At 44.8% G+C, this 19659-nt stretch overlaps 1 protein-coding gene across 7 annotated transcripts in view; it reads left to right on the top strand.

Moving 5' to 3' along the window:
* The first annotated feature begins 3363 nt into the window (after nt 1-3363).
* Nucleotides 3364-19659, top strand: part of EXOC4 (exocyst complex component 4) — a 292499-nt gene continuing 276203 nt past the window's right edge. For all 7 annotated transcript variants that reach the window (XM_069034175.1, XM_069034191.1, XM_069034182.1 and 4 more), the window contains exon 1: nt 3364-3454. In XM_069034175.1, the coding sequence (XP_068890276.1) occupies nt 3369-3454 (86 nt within the window). In that variant the 5' untranslated portion in view covers nt 3364-3368. The remainder of the gene's footprint in view (nt 3455-19659) is intronic.

The following is a 19659-nucleotide window of genomic DNA, read 5'->3' as shown; positions in this document are numbered from 1 at the left end:
AATCCAGTGGAAAAGGGTGTCTGTGGTGTTGGGAATCTCAGATTATATCCGGGATGGAACGGTTGGTTCTTCCTTCTGGGTGGAGCATCTCACAATGGGATAATGAGTGATGAGGCCAGGTGTTGATGGGCTCATTAACAGAAGATAGTCCGGAGGGAGGAGGCAAGGAAACACTGCCCCACCTGGTTCCAACAGCTCCTGAGGATGGTAATAGAACACACTGCAACCCAGGGCATGGAAATTCTGGCCTTCACTCTGCTCCCATCTACACGGCTGGAAGTCAAAGGGGATTTCATTATTACCAATATAAAGGCATTACACATGAGGCAATTACACCGGTAGGAGATTGGTGTGAGCTGAACCTTTTTGTCTGACATTTCCACTAATGTTTGAAATGAAATAACAACGTACTTGTGGTATTTTTTCAAATGTTAAAGCTGTGGTTGAGAGACCCCGTGTGTACATCAGCCCTGAGCACTGGTAAACCTCTTCGGTTTAGGGATTCCCAAGAATTCCCAAGAAACACCTAGAAAATATCAGGGGATAAACTGTGGAAAGGGTTTGCAGGTAAAACTACCTTGGGAAAGGAGGGAAGCAATCCCTTTGTGTCACACAAGTCATATGGGGAACAAAACTCTTGCCAGTGGAGTTTGTAAAACACCTCCTGAGGGAATAAACCATATTTCCCAAAGAACTGCTCTGCCTGTGCCTCCTCTGGATTTCCTCTAGCATAGCTCTGCACCACTGTGGTGTTCCCTTGGGAAACTGGCCCAGTGGATGAGGAACAGCTCAGCACAAGCTCACCCCTCCTTTTTTATTATTGAGGGGAGGATGAGGAATGAAATCATCTTTGATTCCCAGTCTCTTCTAAATGGGGGGACCCTCTCCTGAGCCAATCTGATCTCTATTAACAAGCTGTGACAGTGATTCATTCATCATCGTGAACATTTTGTTTGTCAGTTTGGACTTCCTTTCATTTGAGCAACCAAGGAACCACCCATTTTACCAGATACACCTCAGAGTACTAAAACACTTTGTGAAAGAAACGCGAAAAAGAAAAGAAAAATTCTTTCCCCTGTTTTCCCTTCCACCAGTTTTCAGACTGAGACCCTTTTTTGTAAATTGTGCAAGGAAAAATGATGCTCTCGTGACCCTTCAGCCTCATTGTATTGTATATTGTTAATCAAGAGAGATCTCAGCATTCATGTGCTGCATCAGCCAAACCTCTGTTGATTTCTCCCCTTTCATTTAAAGAAAACATAAATTCCCACCTGTGGCTTTCCTTGGGTGAGGAGTGAAGGGAAAGGGCTGGTCAATGAAACCAGGCAGTGGTTTAGCAATTAGAGCCCAGGACTGAAAGTCAGCCAGGTCACAGTTCTGGGGGGGATTTGCTGCTGTTTGTCCTGATGAAGTTCCTCCTAAATGAGGTGATTAGTGCAGCTGTCAGGAATAAAAAGGTGGGACCCATCGATTTCATCCCCACTGCAGGCTCCAGGCCGTGCTGGAACAGAGCAGTCGATGGGAATTGCCAATTGACTGAAACAATATTGGCAAGTCGGCAGTTTGAGGAAAAACTCCCTCCAGCCAGTGCACAAACCTCTCTCCGTTCAAATCACCGTCCTTGGGCAAAGGCATTGGCAAACCTGCTCAGAAAATCAAGGCAAATGAGTTTGTTGGTTTTTTTTTTTTTTTTTTGGCATAGCTGAATAGGAAATTGTGGAGCTGGGAGCTCATCTGCACAGGGGAAATGTAGCAGAACAGCTACACGGGAACACACTGAAGTGCACACCCTACCTGGAGATAAAAATCACTTTACTTTGGAGTAATTATTCTGTTCTGAAAACACACTGCTTATTCAGGAATAAAGCATCTTTTATTTCAGAATTAAAGTGCCCGTGCTCTTACTCTGTCCTTCTGCTAATGATCATGGATACAGCTGTTGATTATAATAAATGGAGGCTCTTCCACAACAGCTACGGTGGAATTCTTCCCCTTGCAAATAAGGAATTACCATGCTTCCAATTACCTCGTGTTTCAAATACAGCTCATATAAATGGATGCTCTTGACTTACCTACAGATTTCAGCAATTTCCATGCAATTAAATCGTTAAAGTGCAGCTTTGGGCTGAAAAAAACACCTCTGGAAGAGCAGCATCTTTGACATGATGGAGTGAACCTGGTTTAAAAACACCCAGCAGCTCCGAGTGATGCAAATGATGGCTGTTCCTATCTTTCCTAAGGAATTCTGCCTCTACAACAACAATCCTGGGGTTTGCAGGGTGTTTTTAACACCAGCTCTCAAAGGATGTGACTGGAGAGGTGTCCTTATCCCTCAGCTGGAAACAGGGAAAGTGAGGCAGCTCTTGGGACAGGTTTGTTTGATGTTTTGTGAAAAACAAGCTTTAGTTTTCCAGCCCTGGACAGGGTGACCTCCACCTTCCCTTTTTCTGAAGCTGATCCTGCGGCAAGGGATGGAGCATGTCCACGGTAAAGCAAGGATTGAGGACAAGGAGGTTGGTGTTCAGTATCCTGGAACCACAGCATCGTAGGATCACGGAATATCCTCAATTGGAAGAGACCCACACGGTGAGTGCTGGGTGTCGGAGCATTTCCCAGGTTGTGAACTGATTCCGATCCGTCACCTCCAGCTGTTCCAAACCCACAGTTCCTGTGCCAAATACTCAGGTTTGCTTTCAGAGCTCGTGTCAAGGACCTCCTGGGCTGGCTCATCTTGGGTCACCTTACTGCCTTCCCAGTGAAAACTCGGGAAAATTATTCTTAATAATATTGTAGCTTAAAGACATTAAATTAAGGGAAGCGTCAGCAACTCTTGCAGGTGTATTTGTGATCAGACTCGCTCGGGCTGTGACACACTACAAGTATTTAGCATTACTAATTCATAGAACACGTTAATTTAAGTAAGTAGGGCACTTTATCCACTTTTAACGCTATAAACATTTAAATCCCTCACTGTTCAGCCAGCCCAGCTCCGTGAGAGTTCGGAGGGGATGCTTTGGTCCCTCACACCCCCACCCCGTTTCCTGCTGCTCCCAGAGCGAATGATGGCTTTTGGGCACAGGTGTCTTTGAAGGTGTATCTTATTTGGTCGATAATTTTTTGACCTGTTACTGATTTTTAACCTCTCACTGATTTTTAATCACCTGTCGGAGGTTGGGGGGGGGGGGAAGCCGTATCGCTGCCGCCATAAAAACTACAACTCCCAGAAGGCTCCGCGGCGCTGCACCGCACTTGGATGCCGCGCGCCCCGCCCTCCTCACTTCCTATTGGTTGGCAGCCCGTCCCCCTCGCCTGTGATTGGCTGCGGCGCGCCACCACGCGTGTCTGCGCCGTATTTGAGGGGGCGCAAGATGGCGGCGGGCGACGCGGTGGGGAGGTACCGCGGCACCGTGGGCAGGAGCAAGGACCCCTCGGGGCTGCTCATCTCGGTTATCAGGTAGGGGCGGCCCCGCTCCGCATCCTCCGGGCCCCCGAGGCTGGCCCAGGGCCGGGTGCGGGCCCTGCTGTGCTGGGGAGGCCCGCCCGGGTCGGGCCTCAGGGGCACGGGGTCCCTCCTGGGCATCGGGTGCCTCTAGGCTTGGGTTCCTCCTGCTCCTGGAGCGCTGGGGAGGGTGTAGTGCTGGAGCAAACCTTGTCCTGAGGGCTGTCCTGTTGCTCTGCTGGCTCACTTCCTCCTGCTCCCAGTGCTTTGCTTCATGCTGGGGTCAGAGAGACCTGGACAGGCTGGATCGAGGGGCCGCGACCAAGAGAGTGAGGTTCAACAAGGCCTAGTGCCGAGTCGTGCGTTTTAGCCACAATAACCCCGTGTACTGCTCCAGGCTGGGGCAGAGTGGCTGGGAAGCTGTCCAGCAGAAAAGGACCTGGGGGTGCCTCTTGACAGCGGCTGAACATGAGCCCAGGTGGGCAAGAAGGACAGTGGCACCTGGTCTTCATCAAAAATAGTGTGGCCACAGGACCGAGAAAGTGACTGTCCCCCTGTGCTGGGTGTTGGTGAGGCCACACCTCGAGTGCTGTGTCCGGTTCTGGGCTCCTCAGCTCAGGAAGGACATGGAGGGGCTGGAGCGTGTGCAGGGAATGGAATGGAACTGGGAAGGGGCTGGAGTGGCTGAGGGAGCTGGGAAGGGTCTGGAGCCCCAGGAGAGGCTGAGGGAGCTGGGAAAGGGGCTCAGGCTGGAGCAAAGGAGGCTCAGGGGGGACCTTGTGGCTCTGCACAAGTCCCTGACAGGAGGGGGCAGCCGGGGGGGTCGGGCTCTGCTCCCAGGGAACAGGGACAGGAGAGAGGGAACGGCCTCAGGCTGGGCCAGGGGAGGGGCAGGGTGGCTGTTAGGAGGAATTCCTGTACAAAAAAGGGTCATTAAACCGTTTTGGGTTTAATGGAATGAGCTGCCCAGGGCAGCGGTGGAGTCCCCATCCCCGGAGGTCTTGAAGAAAAGACTGAACGTGGCACTCAGTGCCCTGGTCTGGGTGACAAGGGGGGGGTTTGGTCACAGGTTGGACTCCATGGCTTTGGAGATCCCTAGCATTACAACAGAGATCTCTTCCAATCTCGCTGATTCTGTGAATAAACCCTGCAGGTAGTACCAGCTTAATGCCATTCGTGAAGGCCAAGGCACTGTCATGTTATTGCTGTGGAGTCCATGAGTGACCCCCACCCACAAACACAGCAGCACTGGGTAAAATTCATCTGGTTACAAGTCTGGAGAACCAGGAAGTCCAGTGTGCAGACTCCATCCTGTGTGGCAATGCCAGAGTGGGCAAAGTGCTGCTGCTTCCAAGTCTGTCGTGTTGGGATTGAAAAGAAAGAGTTGTGTCCAGTCATTTTTAGGCATCGATTTTTGTCTGCCTTCATTCCTGAACTCTCCTCTGCTGGAGAGTTCTGTGACAGGCTTGGATGTGAATTCACTGTCCACCCCCAGTACTTCCTTTAGCTGCTTGTAAATCTTTCCTGTGCTGCTTAAAACCAGTGGGTTGGCAGCTGATGGCCCACACTGAAGGTTTTAAATGTTCTTACACATTTTAAATGTGCTTACACAGTGGGTGTGGGCAGCTGCAGTCACACCAATGGGATACTTTGAGTTGTAACGAGCTCCCAAACTCTGGATTCTATTTCAGTGTTTTAGAGAGAAGCTGCAGTCATTCAGCTACTTTGGAGAAGTTATTGTGGCAATAGTTCTGTATCTAGGACATGTTATGATTTAAATGTCTTCTTTGAATGATAATGTTTAGGGCATAATTCTATTTTTCATTGCTCTGGTATTTAAAATCTTGCAAAACTTGAGGGAAATGTTGGTTCTGGAAAAAAAAAAAGCAGCTGGTGCCACTGTCTGTGGAAGAATAATAAACATGCAATGGTTTTGCAGCACTTCCTGTTGTAATCATCTTTTTTCTATGTTTCCTGTAATTTCCAAGAGTATTTTAAGGTCTTGCTTTTGTACCTCTATTTTAATAAATCTGGGCTTATTAAATTTATTTTAAAACAGAAGAGCGAGCTCACAGCGTTCTGTTCTCCAAATAAGAAGAAATGTTTGTCTCATAATCTTTGGCTTCCAGGCACTGATACCTTGGTTAGTTTAGGTCCAGTGTTTAGACACAACATTGAGTTATTGACTTTATGAAATTAAAGTTATTCAGTAGAACAGCCTGATAACTAAACTTCTGGAGTTTAATTAGAACTTGGTTTGGATGTAGAGATTCTCTGCAGAGCTTGAAGTGTCAGGTTGAGCCAGACCATGAAAACCTGAGGGCAGAACTGATTGCACAGGAAGGAAAAAGTGTTGTGGTAATAATATTGATGTTTCTTAGGCTTAGCCAAGTACAGAAAGCAAATGGTGTGAAAAGGAATTTAAATCACTTTTCTCTGTACGATGTTTTTGTGTAGGAGCTCAGGTGAGGATGAACTTGCCAAGCAACAGGTGAATTTTTCAGTGGTTTGTATGGTCATAAAATACCACTGCAGACAAATTTAAACCTGGGTGGGTTAAATGTAATTTTACTCAGCTACAGAAAAATACTACAGATCTGAACAGCAAGCTGTTGGTTTTAAATGTGACTGAGTTTCCTGTTGTTGATGGCTTTATTTCCAAAACCTTTATGCATAATAAAGGCTTCTGCCAATCTTTGTGGTTTTACACTTGCATTTCCTTATTTATTTAGGCTGTTTATTTCTCCCCTGTTGCTATGTGAAAGGCCCATAAAGGGAACAGTGTATGAAAAACAGGAAAAGTTTGACTGCATTTTTCTGCTGTAAACAAACAAAACCAGAGGAGCTTCTTCAAGTATTGATGTTTTACTTGGTTACAGCAAAGACAGTGATGTTTTCCAAAAACAAATCTTGTTTAGGTCTGCAAAATCTCTTCATATTGCCTATGAAATGCTTTGAAATGTGAAGCTGAAAGGCCTTCTGTAAACAGAAATTATTTTATTAATGAAAGGATAATTTCTGATATTTACTCAAGCTCAGTAGCTCTCCGTCACAAGAGACTGAATAATTTACTTTTCTGTGATCCCAGATTTAGGGGTTCTTGTAGTTATGTGACTGGACTTCCCAGGAGAGTGTCTCACTTGCAGGGAGAGTGTTAGGGGTGAGATCCTGGACAAAGTTTAACTTGTATAGCAGCACTGAAATCCAGTAAGAAATGGAATTTTATGGGGGCTGGGGCTCTGGTTTGGGAATTTTCAGTCATCCCTGCTCTCTGTGGTGCTCTGAGGTGAAGGAAAACCCAACAGGAGAGTGTCCCACGTGTGATTCCTTTCTGTCCCTGTGAAGTGTCACTTTTTCTTGTTGTGTCAGGGAACACATTTGTCCTTTGGGAGTTGTTTCCTGTAGGAGGATTCACGGACTCATGGAATTGACCTTGGTTTTCCGGTTGTTGCCAAGAATAGAGACTAAAGGCAGCCTCGAGGATGGATTCATTTGGAAGAATGTTCTGTGAGGGATGTGCAGCTGTCCCAAAAGAGCCAGGAGCTCCCAGGGAAATCCCAGAGCTAGGAAGGTGTAGTTCTACCCCCAGCAGTGCTGGGGTCACCCTGACTTCTTGGGCAGTTCCCCTCTTGTTTCTCCCAAAGGAAAAATAAAGGGATTGTCCACAACAATAAATCTTTTGGCAGTAAAGAGTGTCTGGGAAGTTTAATGTATGTTTGCAAAGTCTGCCCTTAAATCCCCACTTTTGCAGCAGCTTTCTTTTCTTTCCTTCTTTTCCCTGTGCCTTTACAGCTGTCGGGACTATCTTCAATTTGTCCTTGTCCTCAGAGTGCTGAGAAGAAATGACCATTATTTGCCATAAGAAAACAGCTCCTGGGATTGTGACTTTCAGAGTGGATGTTGGATATCAGGGCTTTACAGCTTCCTTCCCTGTGCTGCTGCACTTGTGCTCATTCCTCTTCCAAAACCTGCTAATTCCTTTGTGGATGAGAAAGATCCCTCAAGTTCCATAAATAAAAGTTACTTTGTAAGGTCAAGATGCTGTCACAGGAGACCAGAGGCTTTTGTTGGAGAAATCTCCTGCTGACCCTAGGGGCTTTGGCAATGTCTTTTTAAAAACCATGCAGATAATGGAGAGAATTTGGCTCATCTGCTGGAGGACAACTTGGGGAATATTTTATTTTATCACTCAGAGGACAAACGTGTGTTTGTATATTGATTTTTCTTAACCTTTTGTTTTGTTGGTAGCTGGTTGAAGCAGCTTTTGTATTCTGAAACAAGCAACCTGGCATTTAGCAAATGCTTTTTTTTTTTTTTGAGAGAGAGATCTTGTCAGATTTTTAATTGGTGAATGTGTCTGCCTTTTATTTATTGTTGGGCGTTTTTCTTCCCAATTAAAGGTTGCTATTTTTTAAACCTGGCCTTTAATAGCTGCTTTAATTGGGGGAAAACAAAGTTTAGCAGTGACTCCATAAGACCTCAGTGAAATCTTTGTGCTGAGCTTTCACAGAAGCAAACGCACCTGACAGATCTCTGCAGAAGTTGAGACTGCAGGCAAAAAACCTTGGAACACATTTTATTCTTCACAAGTGGAATTCTTTTTCTTTAATGCTTTTGGCCACTATTTTCATTATGGGTGAACTTTGCTGAATGGATTTTTGCTAATGACCTGGCATTTGGTCTTCTCTTCGTGTCTAAAACAATAGAACTGAGATCCCAGTTTGTGATGGAGAGTGAGTAACAGGGATGTGGAGCTGTTGCCCTCGTTGTTGCGTTTGAGAAATAGCTGCTACAAGGAATAAACTCGAGTTATTCTGATCTGTAATGGTCTCTTAAAACCACTTTTATTGCTAATGGTGTTTTCTGGTGTTATAAAGGTAGCAGTTCTTCTACGAGAAAAGTACTTCAGAAAGTCCCTGAAAATAAATTGTATATGGCAGAGTGTGGTTGTAAACTATAAATTTCCTTGAAATGATCTCCAGGCACTTGTATAAAATGTTTAGGTATTTGGAAGATGTTGGGCTGTAGCTTGATACAGACCCTTGGTTGTATTTAAGAATGGGCAAAGGAGCACGTGTGAATACACAACCACACAGAAAAGGACAAGATGTGTGACTGTGCCAAGTTAAAAGCTCAAGGTACTTTATTTTTCAGCCCTAGCTTTAGACAGTGCTCTGTGCAGTGGAGTTGAACCTACCCTGGCAAAACCAGGAAGTGGAAATAGCTGGTTTTGTTAGGAAGTGATTGTGGTTTTAACTCTTTCAAAGGTGTTGTTCAACAGCTCTTGGTTCTGGTGCAGTTTTGAAACCTTCAGGTGAATGATGAAATTCCCCAAGCCTCCTGCTGGCTCCTGCAGGGCTGCAGGTGAGATATCGAGGGTTCAGGGTGCACGGTGGGCAGTGGCTGCCAAAATATTCTTTATCCCTGAATTATCCAGGTGACAGGTCTGAGTAGCACAGTCCAGCCTCTGCTCTTGCAGATCTTGAAATACTGATCCTTAGGGCTTTTATTTTCTCCAGGGAATGTGGTAATACATGGAATAGTTGGTTTGATTATCGGATCTAAAGTTAATTGCCAAAGGAAGGTAAGAGTTGGTTCCTGTGGTTTCCTATACGTGGAGACAGCCCTGGACAGGGTCTCACATGGTGGAGTGGGAGCTGAGTCCCTCTGCTTGTGCTTGGAGGTGTAAGTGGCATCTCCTGGGGCTTTCTGCTACCTCCATCCCTGTTCCTGCATGGAAAATGTGCAGCTGGTTGGTGTCCCTGAGGTTTTTCTGTGTGTGGGATTGAAACTCTTCCTGTGCTGCTCTTGGAGCCACTGCAGTCCAGTCTTTGTTTCAGAAATGAGCTGATCACTCACTCCCCTGGTGTTGTTTGTATCGGTGTGAGGAAATTTGATTAAAGGTTGGTTAATTTAGCAAAATAAAGAATTCCCTGCTGGTATTTATTTAGATGGCTGGAGGCTGCTCAGCCTTTTTGCTGCAACTCTCCTGTACCCATCTGCAAGGCCTCAATGATAAAAAGATCATCAGCTTCTGTTGAAAATGCTCTAACCAAGTGTGTAAACTGCATGAAAGATTAATGGAATGTAAGCAGAGGAGGAAAATGTTTTAAAATGCTCTGTTTGCTCTGTGTGCTTAACAGGATTGTGAACAGACTTGGTGCTGCTGTTCCTTGTAGTGAGTTATTTCTTTGCACAAGGGAGATGGAGTTCTCTGCAGGCTGAATACCTTGTGTTCCCCTTGGTGAGGATGGAGTGTGCTGGCCTCAGGATTTCATTTATTTTTTAATTTATTATTTATAATTGTTACAATCAGTTCTTGGGATACCCCATTTCCCATGCCCATTGGCTTGGACACTACAATTTTTGACTACCTGCTTTCCAGCACCTCACTGTCTCCACAAAGGAATAGTTTCTTTCCTGAATGCTTGAATTCATTTCCTCAAATCCAGAATCTCACAGGAACAATCCATTAACCTGTGAAAATAATGAGAAAACATTCAACATGTTGCTGCCAAGTTAAATTGTTAAATACCTTTCAGAGTTTGTTTTTTTTTTTCCCTTCTGTCTGGCTTTGTTTCATAAGGACCCAACTTTTACAGCGGTTTCCGTGAGACTCTGGAGAGGTTTCAAAACATGAATTATCAGATTATACACTTTGAGGTTAAATAGTGCTGGAAGCTGTAGATCACCCCATCTGGGACTTGTCTTTAAGACAACAGTTTTCAATTATAAAATTGAAATAAGTCCATTTAGTTTAATGAACCTCTGGAAAATTTGTAGCTCAGTGGAGACACAATGGGTTGAAGTACAGTTGTTCTTGTCCTAGAGCTTTACTAAATACTCTCAGTGTGCTCTTTTGAAATGTATCTGCTTGTGAGGTCTCGTGGGGTGGAACAGCAGTCAGGAGGAAGAATATTTGCTGAACTGCTCTGGACAGGATCTTTTCCCCAGAGAGGATGTTTTCACACCCATCAAAATAAGGTTGGGAGCAGGGGGGAAATATGAATAAACCCCTGAATTTCAGAAAGGAGTAGATTTTATTCTGATTAACTCAGGGACTTAAATACTGGTAAGATAATGTGTCTTTGATCTTAGGTGTTGCTTGACATTTTCATTACAAGGCCCAGTCCTTGAAATTACCAGTGTCAAAGACACTGTGTGATGTTGTGTGTCTCTCTCTGATGCCATAAAGATTTTTGCCTTTTCCTTTATACCCCTGTTATACCTTTTTACAACTTCTGTATTCCTAGTGCTTTTTGCCTCCATTCTTGGACTTGTTTGTCAAGCTGAGAGACTGAACATTTTAGAAGCTTCGTAGCCAGGGATCAGCGTGCCCCAGAGCCCAAGGTCCTCTCCAGAACACATTCTGTAAACCAAGATAGAACCATCCAGGGGAAGGCTCCTTGGGGAGGGGGGCTCACTTGAGCCTCTCATTGGGGAATCTTTGATAGATCTGCTAATTAGTAACACCTATAATGATATACCCAATGTTGGGGAGGGGGTCAGAAAGAGAGAGAGACACAGAGAGACTCGGCGGGGTGCATCTCGATGCACATGACCTGGACGTGTGCACCTAAGGATCCTTAAAATAAATCCCAAGGTAAAATCCCTTTTCCCCTTCTAACCGTGTGTGACTCTTGATTTTAAGACCAGGAAAAGGCATCATCTCCAGCTTTGCAGGGGAGGGGGGGGAAGGCAGTAACAAATGAGTGCATTTGTCACGGGTTATTGCTTGTAGAGCACTTAAATGCATCTTCCACACCTCTGGGAAGTCAACACTTGATCCTCCCAACAACTTGCACTTCAAACTCACTCACTGCAGCAATTCCTGGGATCATTTTCAGCCTGACAGTGCCTGAGGAACTCTCTGCTCACGGCAGCTTGTGCTGGGCGGTGAGATGTGGAAGATGATCCCTCTCATCTCAGTTATTTTGTTCCTCTGTTGCATGCTGTGCTCCCCTCAGTTCTCCTGGTGGTGCTCCCTGGCTCTCAGCGCTCCTGCCTGGCAGAGCCGCTGCCCTCGGTGCCGCTGTCTCTCCGTGTGGCCGCGCTTGGCCTCGGCTGCCAGAGCGCCACAACTGCTGCAGCGATCGCCGGGCTTCAAACCGAAATGAGAAAGCAAATGCTGGAATTGCTGCGTGGCCACAGCCGTGAGCAAGAGTGGCCTGATGAGAATAACTGCATTCTAATGGGTTTCCTTTGACTCTGCTTTTTTTTCCTCTTCCTTTTTACTACTGAAGTTTCCTTGGTACATTGCAGCTGTTTCCTGCAGAGAGGACACTGGGCTTTCTAGACATCCACAATGCTCTGCTTAAATTATTATTTGTTGCTTCTAGCAACTGCTTTCTTTGTTTAACTCCACAAATCCTTTGTTGGTCAGAATTGTCTATTGGCTAAAGCTGTACTTTTTTTTTCTGTACCTTCTTTTATTCTGCTTTGTGTTTTAGGTCCTTGGTGTGGTGTAAAATGGAGAATAACAAAACAAACAAATCCCTCTAATTTTCTTTCCTGAAGGGTGATTTTGATAGTTTTAATGCTGCACTGTTTATTTTATTATCTGGACTGATGCAAGTATATATACAATTATGTGATATATTTGAGTCCCCCTGTGCTGGCACTGCTGAGGGACCGCCTGGAATCTCAGGGGCAGTTTTGGGCCCTACATGATAAGAAGGACATGGAGGGGCTGGAGTGTGTCCAGGGAAGGGAATGGATCTGGGGAAGGGGCTGGAGCCCCAGGAGCGGCTGAGGGAGCTGGAAAGGGGCTCAGGCTGGAGCAAAGGAGGCTCCGGGGGGACCTTGTGGCTCTGCACAAGTCCCTGACAGGAGGGGGCAGCCGGGGGGGTCGGGCTCTGCTCCCAGGGAACAGGGACAGGAGAGAGGGAACGGCCTCAGGCTGGGCCAGGGGTTTTAGATTTTGATAACAGGAAAAGTTCCTTCTGTACAGTGGTGGAGTCCCCATCCCTGGAGCAATTAAAAAACCATGTGGATGTGGCACTTGGGATGTGGGTCAGTGGTGGCCTTGGCAGTGTGGGGGAAAGGGTTTGTCTTGACGTTCTTATGGGTCTTTTCCAACCTTAACATGATAAATTGTGAAACATATTCAGCAGAGTTTTTACAATACTTCTGTTTAATACCTCCCCAGAACTTGTTATCTCCAGACTTCCAAGATGAGCAGTAAAAGAATTATCCTTTAACTGTCACCCAAACCATAAAACAATGAAAACCTCACCCAATTTCTTCAGAAGGGATTGATCTTGTCTATCCCTGAAATTCTGGGTTTCACCCAGGGCTGCTGCTGTTAAACAGATTTTTGGTGTTTTTGCTGGAGGAACAGGTCAGTACATCAGTGAGTCCTACCTTGGCCACACATGAAATGCAGCTGTAGCTTTGAGCAGGACAAGCTTTCAGCCACACTGCTCTGAGCAGTTGGTACCACAAACTGTGTGTTTGTAGCTTCAAAGGTGTTTTAAAGTGAGGAACTGGGAGCCTCAACAAGGTGTGTGATACAGCACAGAGAACTTGGAACAGGTGGTGGGAAGTTTACTGTGGATTCCTGTTAAAATAGGAGCTTTGTTTGATCCCCCCCAGAGATTCAGCACTCAGTTCAATTGCACTTCACTAAAATGTTCTTTTTCCTGATCAGATGAGAAACGTTCAAATTTTAGCAGCTCTTTTTTTTTTTTTTTTGGTGGTGTTTCCCACTGTCTTTAATGAGTATTTTCATTTGAATGCGTGATGCTGAGTGAAGAAAAGTGAATTGCATGCTCAAAGAAACCTGATCCAGAAGAAAAAGAGGATTATTCCTGGATTTCCAAGCTGCACCTGTGCATCATGTAATACTCTTTTCTGTCTTTAACCACCAATATTTACATAAGTCTGCTCTGATGTTGGGGAGCAGAAGAAAAAAGGCTTTTAGAGGGATACAAAGATGCTGAACACCCCACAGTGTTGGTCAAAAGCAGTGGGGCCTTCAACACTCCTTTCCTGTAAGAATTATCTGGTGCTAACTGAGCATTAATTTCCTAAAACTCGTATTTGCATTTTGCACACAGTATCTGTTCTTTCAGTTTTGCTTAATAAAAAGAATCCACACAAGCATAATGCCCACATACTGTTACTGCAATGTTCTTCCTGTGAAACAAATTTTCTAGTCAAGAAATTGATAATTAAGCCTCGGTTTGCCATCCATAGCTTAGAAGTAATCACACTTAACAGGGCTGGCCCTAGGGCAGGTAAAGTAGGCAGGCAGTTATCCACCCAGCCTGGCTGGAGGCATCAGAAAAAGCAAATTTACAGAAATGAAACATTTATTATTCATTAATGTTAACAGTTCTCTCTTAAAAATTGACATAATCTAATTTTCTTGGTGTTTTATCGGGCAGGTAGGAAGCTGACAGCGGGCTGGTAAAAGGAATTGCTCATCTGCACTGGAAAACAGAGAAAATGTATAATACAAACTGTGTGGGGAAAAATGAGTCCTCAGTGTAAACAGAAGTTCTTGCTGAATCTCAAATCTGATTCCTGTTAAAGGTGTAACTGCGAAGTTGGTGCCTGCAAATGGATCATCTTAAAGGTTGTAGCTGAATTTTTTGCCACAGTGCAAAATACAGGGGGGTGGGGGGCAGCAAAAGGCAGGATTTGGTGGAAAAAATACTCTTGTGAAGGGAATGAAGTGACAGGGGATGAGATGAAGCAGGAGGGGTGTGGATGGCACTGCAAATTCAGGTTCAGAGCACTGAGCTTGTGTGTGCTCCAAGGGTGTTCAGCAGCACCTTGCAAACCTAAATGGGGACGGATTGGGGGCAGTTGGAGCTTGGAAATTAATGGATCTGCCTCTGCCTGACCTATTTTTGTTGTTGGCTGTTGTAGAATAAAAGAGGGTGGAAAATAGGACAAAGGGGAATGGCTTTAAGGTGGAGGAGGTTGGATTTAGATGAGGTTTAATGAAGAAATTCTTGGCTGTGAAGGTGGTGACACTGGCACAGGTTGCCCCTGGATCCCTGGCAGTGTCCAAGGCCAGGTTGGACGTTGGGGCTTGGAGCAGCCTGGGATAGTGGAAGGTGTCCCTGCCTGTGGCAGGGGTGGCACTGGATGGGCTTTAATGTCCCTTCCCTCCCAAAGCATTCCATGGAAACAGAGCTGCTTCTCCAGTGCTTCAAACTGAGGCCCATTAATAGGGTGCTGTGTGCTAAAACTGAATCTTCCCTGCCAAACAGGAAAACAGACTTGAAAACAGAGGTGGAGGAAACTCCAGATTTGTTTAGAAACCCAATGTGTTCCACGTTTGCTGTGGACATCTGTATGAATAAAATACTCCATCCCCTGGAAGCTTTGTGGTTTGGCAACACCAAGCTGAGCTCTTTGGCTCTGTGGCTGCCTGTAGGACCTGCCATGGTGCCAGGAAAAGCATTTCTTGGGAAGTCCCCCTGTGGCTGTTGTCAGTTTGTGCTGAGCTCGTTGGTCTGGGTACTGAGCAGCTAAATCTGGTGTGCATTTCATCCACATCAAAGCTCATCCTGTAGCAGTTTGGTGCAGATAAGCTGCCCACATTTGTGGTAACAGGGGTGATACACAGAATAAAGATTAACCCGTGTGTGATGTGTGCTCCGTGGTGAGATCCACGATGTTAAATCCTGGATGGGGCTGGAATGCTATTGAAGCTGGAAAATAGCATTATTAGAGAGGGAGGTGAGTGGTTTCATAATTCTGCAGCTGATCATCTCGGTGTAGCATTGCTGTGCTCCTGGAGCTATCTGTTGTGCCACATGATGAGTGGTACAGTGGTGTTTGTTTTCTTCTGCTGCTGAATAGCTTAGTAAACATCGTGTTCTTTCAGCTCACAACAATAACAGAAGTGTATTAGCTTGTGAAGAAATGATAACTTATTTTCTGTCCTTTTACGGCATCTGCCTGTTGTTCTCTTGTGTTGTTTGAATGCTGGAGAGTTTCCTTTTTCTTCCTTTCCTCCCCAAATTAATGCATCACAGTGTGGGAGTAATTTTAGACAGAAGATGAGATTGGGTGGTAGCTGTTCGTTGGACACATGCACATCTGGGCCAGATCTATGAAAACCATTGATTTGTCAAAGGACAAAGAAATCTCCAACACTGCCTGTAATGTGAAATAACTTCCTGCAGAGTGTGTGGAGTGTGCTGGTGTCGGATGTTGCTGGGACCAGAAGAATTACATTGGTTTGTAGAGATAAATCTCTTTTGTCCCTGCTGAATGTATTGCATTTTTGAAGCTCTGTTTGTATTTCTGTGGTAAATACACACCACAATTTTATACATTATAAAAGTGAGACATGGTGTGATTTCCTTAAAGAATCGTAGAACAGCTGGGATTGAAAGGGACCTTAAAACAATCCAGTTCCCATGGCCAGGGACACCTCCCACTATCCCAGGCTGCTCCAAGCCCCATCCAACCTGGCCTTGACAACTTCCAGGAATCCAGGGGCAGCCCCAGCTGCTCTGGGAATTCCATTCCAGCCCCTCCCCACCCTCCCAGCCAGCAATTCCCAATTCCCAATCTCCCATCCAGCCCTGCCCTCTGGCACTGGGAAGCCATTCCCTGGCTCCTGTCCCTCCAGCCCTTGGCCCCAGTCCCTCTGCAGCTCTCCTGGAGCCCCTTTAGGCCCTGCAAGGGGCTCTCAGCTCTCCCTGGATCATTCCCTTCTCCAGGTGAGCACCCCCAGCTCTCCCAGCCTGTCTTCTCAAAACTCCTTACCATTTTACAGAGAGAACCATTTCATTTTGCTCCTCAGAGGAAAATTTTGAGACTCTGAGATCTGTGGGGGGAAAAAAAAATTTTAATGCCACAAGTGGGTTTTTCAATTGCTTCCAAATACCTTGTTGAGCTTTTATAGTAAGAACATAAATCCAAAATCTTGTGTTTCTCTTCACTAAAAAGTGAATTACCCTTTTGCTTTTGATGGCTACAGTCTGTGCAGCTGCTTTAAGAGGACAGGTGGGAGTAAATTCAAACTTCCTTCTGGGTCTTGCTTGTGGCACTTTGTCCCTTCACCTGAGATGCTGAGGCAGGAAGATTCTTGGAGAGCTTGGAGTTCATTCAGTTTTTTTAGGGAGGTGCAGCCTTGTGCAGAAGTGGTAGAGCTGGCAGTTATGTATATAAATATATATAAATGTGAATAAGTTTTCCTGTGTATTTACCTTTGGACATGAGCTATTCCTGGCCTTGATGTGAGCTGTTGGAGGAAGCAGTTGAAGGCTTTGGGCTCTTGCACAATGACAAGGCTTCAGGACTCCTTAAAGTCTTTCCATATATTCCATCTGCTCGTTGGGTTGGATGCTGGAAATAGGAGATGAAAAATGCTTGTGACCTACAGATCAACTTCTACTAAAATTAATAGTCCCATTGGACATTTTATTAATCTAATTCCAGTGTCAATTCAGTGACCTCAGGGAAATAACAAGGTTCAATTTTTTTTCTCCTGAGAAATGTGCTGTACATCCCATGATAAAAACATTTCAGGGTTGTGTCTGATCATCTCCTCTCTCCTGTCTTCCATCTGTGGGAGTGACTCCAGTGAATGAAGCATTTTGCATTTGTGTAAGCTGTATTTTTAACTATGTAAAATCAAAAGTCAATGAGATTTGGCTCAATGAATTTCTGTTTTATCATAGCACAAAAATGTCTCTCAGCAGACTAACAGCCAGTTGGAATTACTGTAATCCTGGTGAGCTCTTGCTAATGAGACAGGCATCTGCAGCCATCCAGCTGCCAAGTACAAATTCCAGGTATCTTACAGAGGAGGAGGATTCTCATTTGGAAAAAAATCAAAATGAAAAAAACAAGTGAACTGCTCGGGAATCCCTCCTGGAAATCCCCGCCGAGTTCAACGTCTGCTACTCAGGATCTAAACTGATTTTCCTTCTGTTTGTCCTCTGTTTTGATTATTTTTCAGGGAGTTCTGAAATGCTGATGTATATTTATCATTGTTTCATAATCCTGTCCTGTTTTGTGATTCCCCCTTCAAAGTTCTTCCTGCAAAGTTCTTTTCCCAAACAATTTAGATCCTTTCTATTTGACAAACAGTGTGTTGACTTTTCTTCTTCCTTGTGACACATTTTAATAGGACTAAAACAAGCAGAGATGCCCTTGGCTTACTTTTCTGCAGTGTTAGCAGGAGCATGCAGAATCTCAGGAATATTAAATATTCCTTGCTTTTCTCTTTTTTTTTTTTGTGCAGAGCAAGAAAAAGAAATGGCTCCTGTACCATGAGACTTAGATGGGAAATTCAGGTGTCGTTTTAAGATCCAAGTGATTAATCCAGACTTGTTATCACTGGAAATAGCCAAATCCTAAACCCAAAACTTTACATTTCTGAAACTTGCTGGGTTTTTCAGTAAAATGAAAGAAAAAAAGCTCTGTTGCTTTTTTCCATTTGGATCTTGGGTTTTGATTTAAACTCTTACCCTGTCTTTAAGGAAATAATCTACAGGTGTTTAAGGCAAACTCATGTGAGTCCCAGGCTAAGAAAAAACCTGTTGGGGAAAATTTGTTGTTGTGTGGAATTTTTTATCCTTTTTGGTGTAGGGTGTGGTGCTTGGGGACATGATTTTATGGGGACCTGACAGTGCTGGGTTAATGGTTGGACTCCATGATCTGAGAGGTCTTTTCCAACCTTAATAATTCTGTGATGTTTTAAACCAGAACAGATGAAAGAACTGAGTTGTCTGCTCAAAATATGAGTGTGGTGGTGATTTTTAGTGGTGATTATTTCCACGGTATTTTCCCAAACCCGGTAATTCAGAAAAGCAGGATGTTCCCAATACAGGTGTTTATTCTGCATCCAACAGAGCCAGCTGGAAGTCTTGGAATGTGGCAATTGACTGAGCTTGAAACTTTTGTTCATCTTGGTTTAGTTGCCCTTTCAAGGGTGAGAGGAGACCAGAACTGTGTGTGGTCATTGTATGATTTCAGTAGGAACAGTCTGGCAGGGTCTCCAAGGTGTCTGATTTGCAGCTCTCCTGGCTTTGTCCTTCTGCCACTCCTGTTTCTGGGATCAGGAACTGCAGGGACCTCTCAGGCTGCACAAACAGCTCTGTTTTGGTGGGCAAATGTCAGGTGTTTCTAGCAAAATAGATTTTTGTATAGACAGGACAAGCTAAATTCAAATACAAGACAAAAAGGCTGGGCAACACAATATAAATCTGCTTAAAAACGATGGCTGGAATTTGTTAGGAAGCCTGAGTTGGATGGGATTTGCTGGAGCACTGGGAAAGGCTCGTGGCATCCTCTGACATGAGCGATTAGCTTTGGAGAGAGATCTTCAGCTTTTGTAACCAACTGCTGACACTGCAGATGGATTCTTTGGCAAATCCAGGATTCTGAAATTGAATTTTGTTTGATGAAAACTACAAACTTTCCTAGTCTGTGCTTTGGGCCAATTTACTTCTGCTGCTCCCTCGTCTTTATCCAGACAGGATCGCTTCTCGTGCGATCCGTGCCGCAGGTTAGAGAGGATGGATGTTTTCATTAACTGCTGGGACAGGCAATCCTGTGCAGCTCCAAACCCAAACAAAATGCCAATTCCTGAGGAGGATATTCCTTGTGTCCAGTGTAGCCATGCTGAAGAACATTCTTCCGGCAGAAATAAGCAGTTCTTCACAAAGAAAATGCATTTATCTGCAAGAGCTCTTGATGACTTTCTGCCAGTCTTGAACATGATTTGCATTGTAGAATCATGGAATGGTTTGAATTGGAAGGTTCTTGAAAATGGTCTGGTTCCAACCCCCCTGCCATGGGCAGGGAGCCTTTCACTAAAATTTGTATTTTTTGGGCCCTGAGCAACCTGGTCTAGTGTTCTTACTTTTCAGATCCTTTTTAAAGAGCTTTGGCTAAAATAGAATTAATTTTTTTTTTTTTTTTGTGAAAAGCTGATTTAAGACACGACTGAAAATGTCTGGGAGTAGAATTAACATAGAGTAGAATAATATTAGAAAGGATTCCTGTTTCTGTAGATAACCATGAAGTATGGAACTTGAAATGCTGCAATTAATTTATGCTTTGGAAGAAGCTGCTTTGAGGGGAGACTCGTGGGGGGCTGCAGCTTCTTCAGGAGGGGCAGCTCTGATCTCTGCCCTCTGTGACAGGGACACGTCCCGAGGGACCCTATTCCAGTTATGTGCAGGTACTTTAAAGGTCCATGGAGCTGTGTCAGGGGAGGGTGAGGTTGGATATCAGGAATTCTG

The sequence above is a fragment of the Aphelocoma coerulescens genome, chromosome 1A (assembly GCF_041296385.1).
Source record: "Aphelocoma coerulescens isolate FSJ_1873_10779 chromosome 1A, UR_Acoe_1.0, whole genome shotgun sequence".
Lineage (NCBI taxonomy): Eukaryota > Metazoa > Chordata > Aves > Passeriformes > Corvidae > Aphelocoma > Aphelocoma coerulescens.
This window is presented reverse-complemented; position numbering and strand designations above follow the sequence as displayed.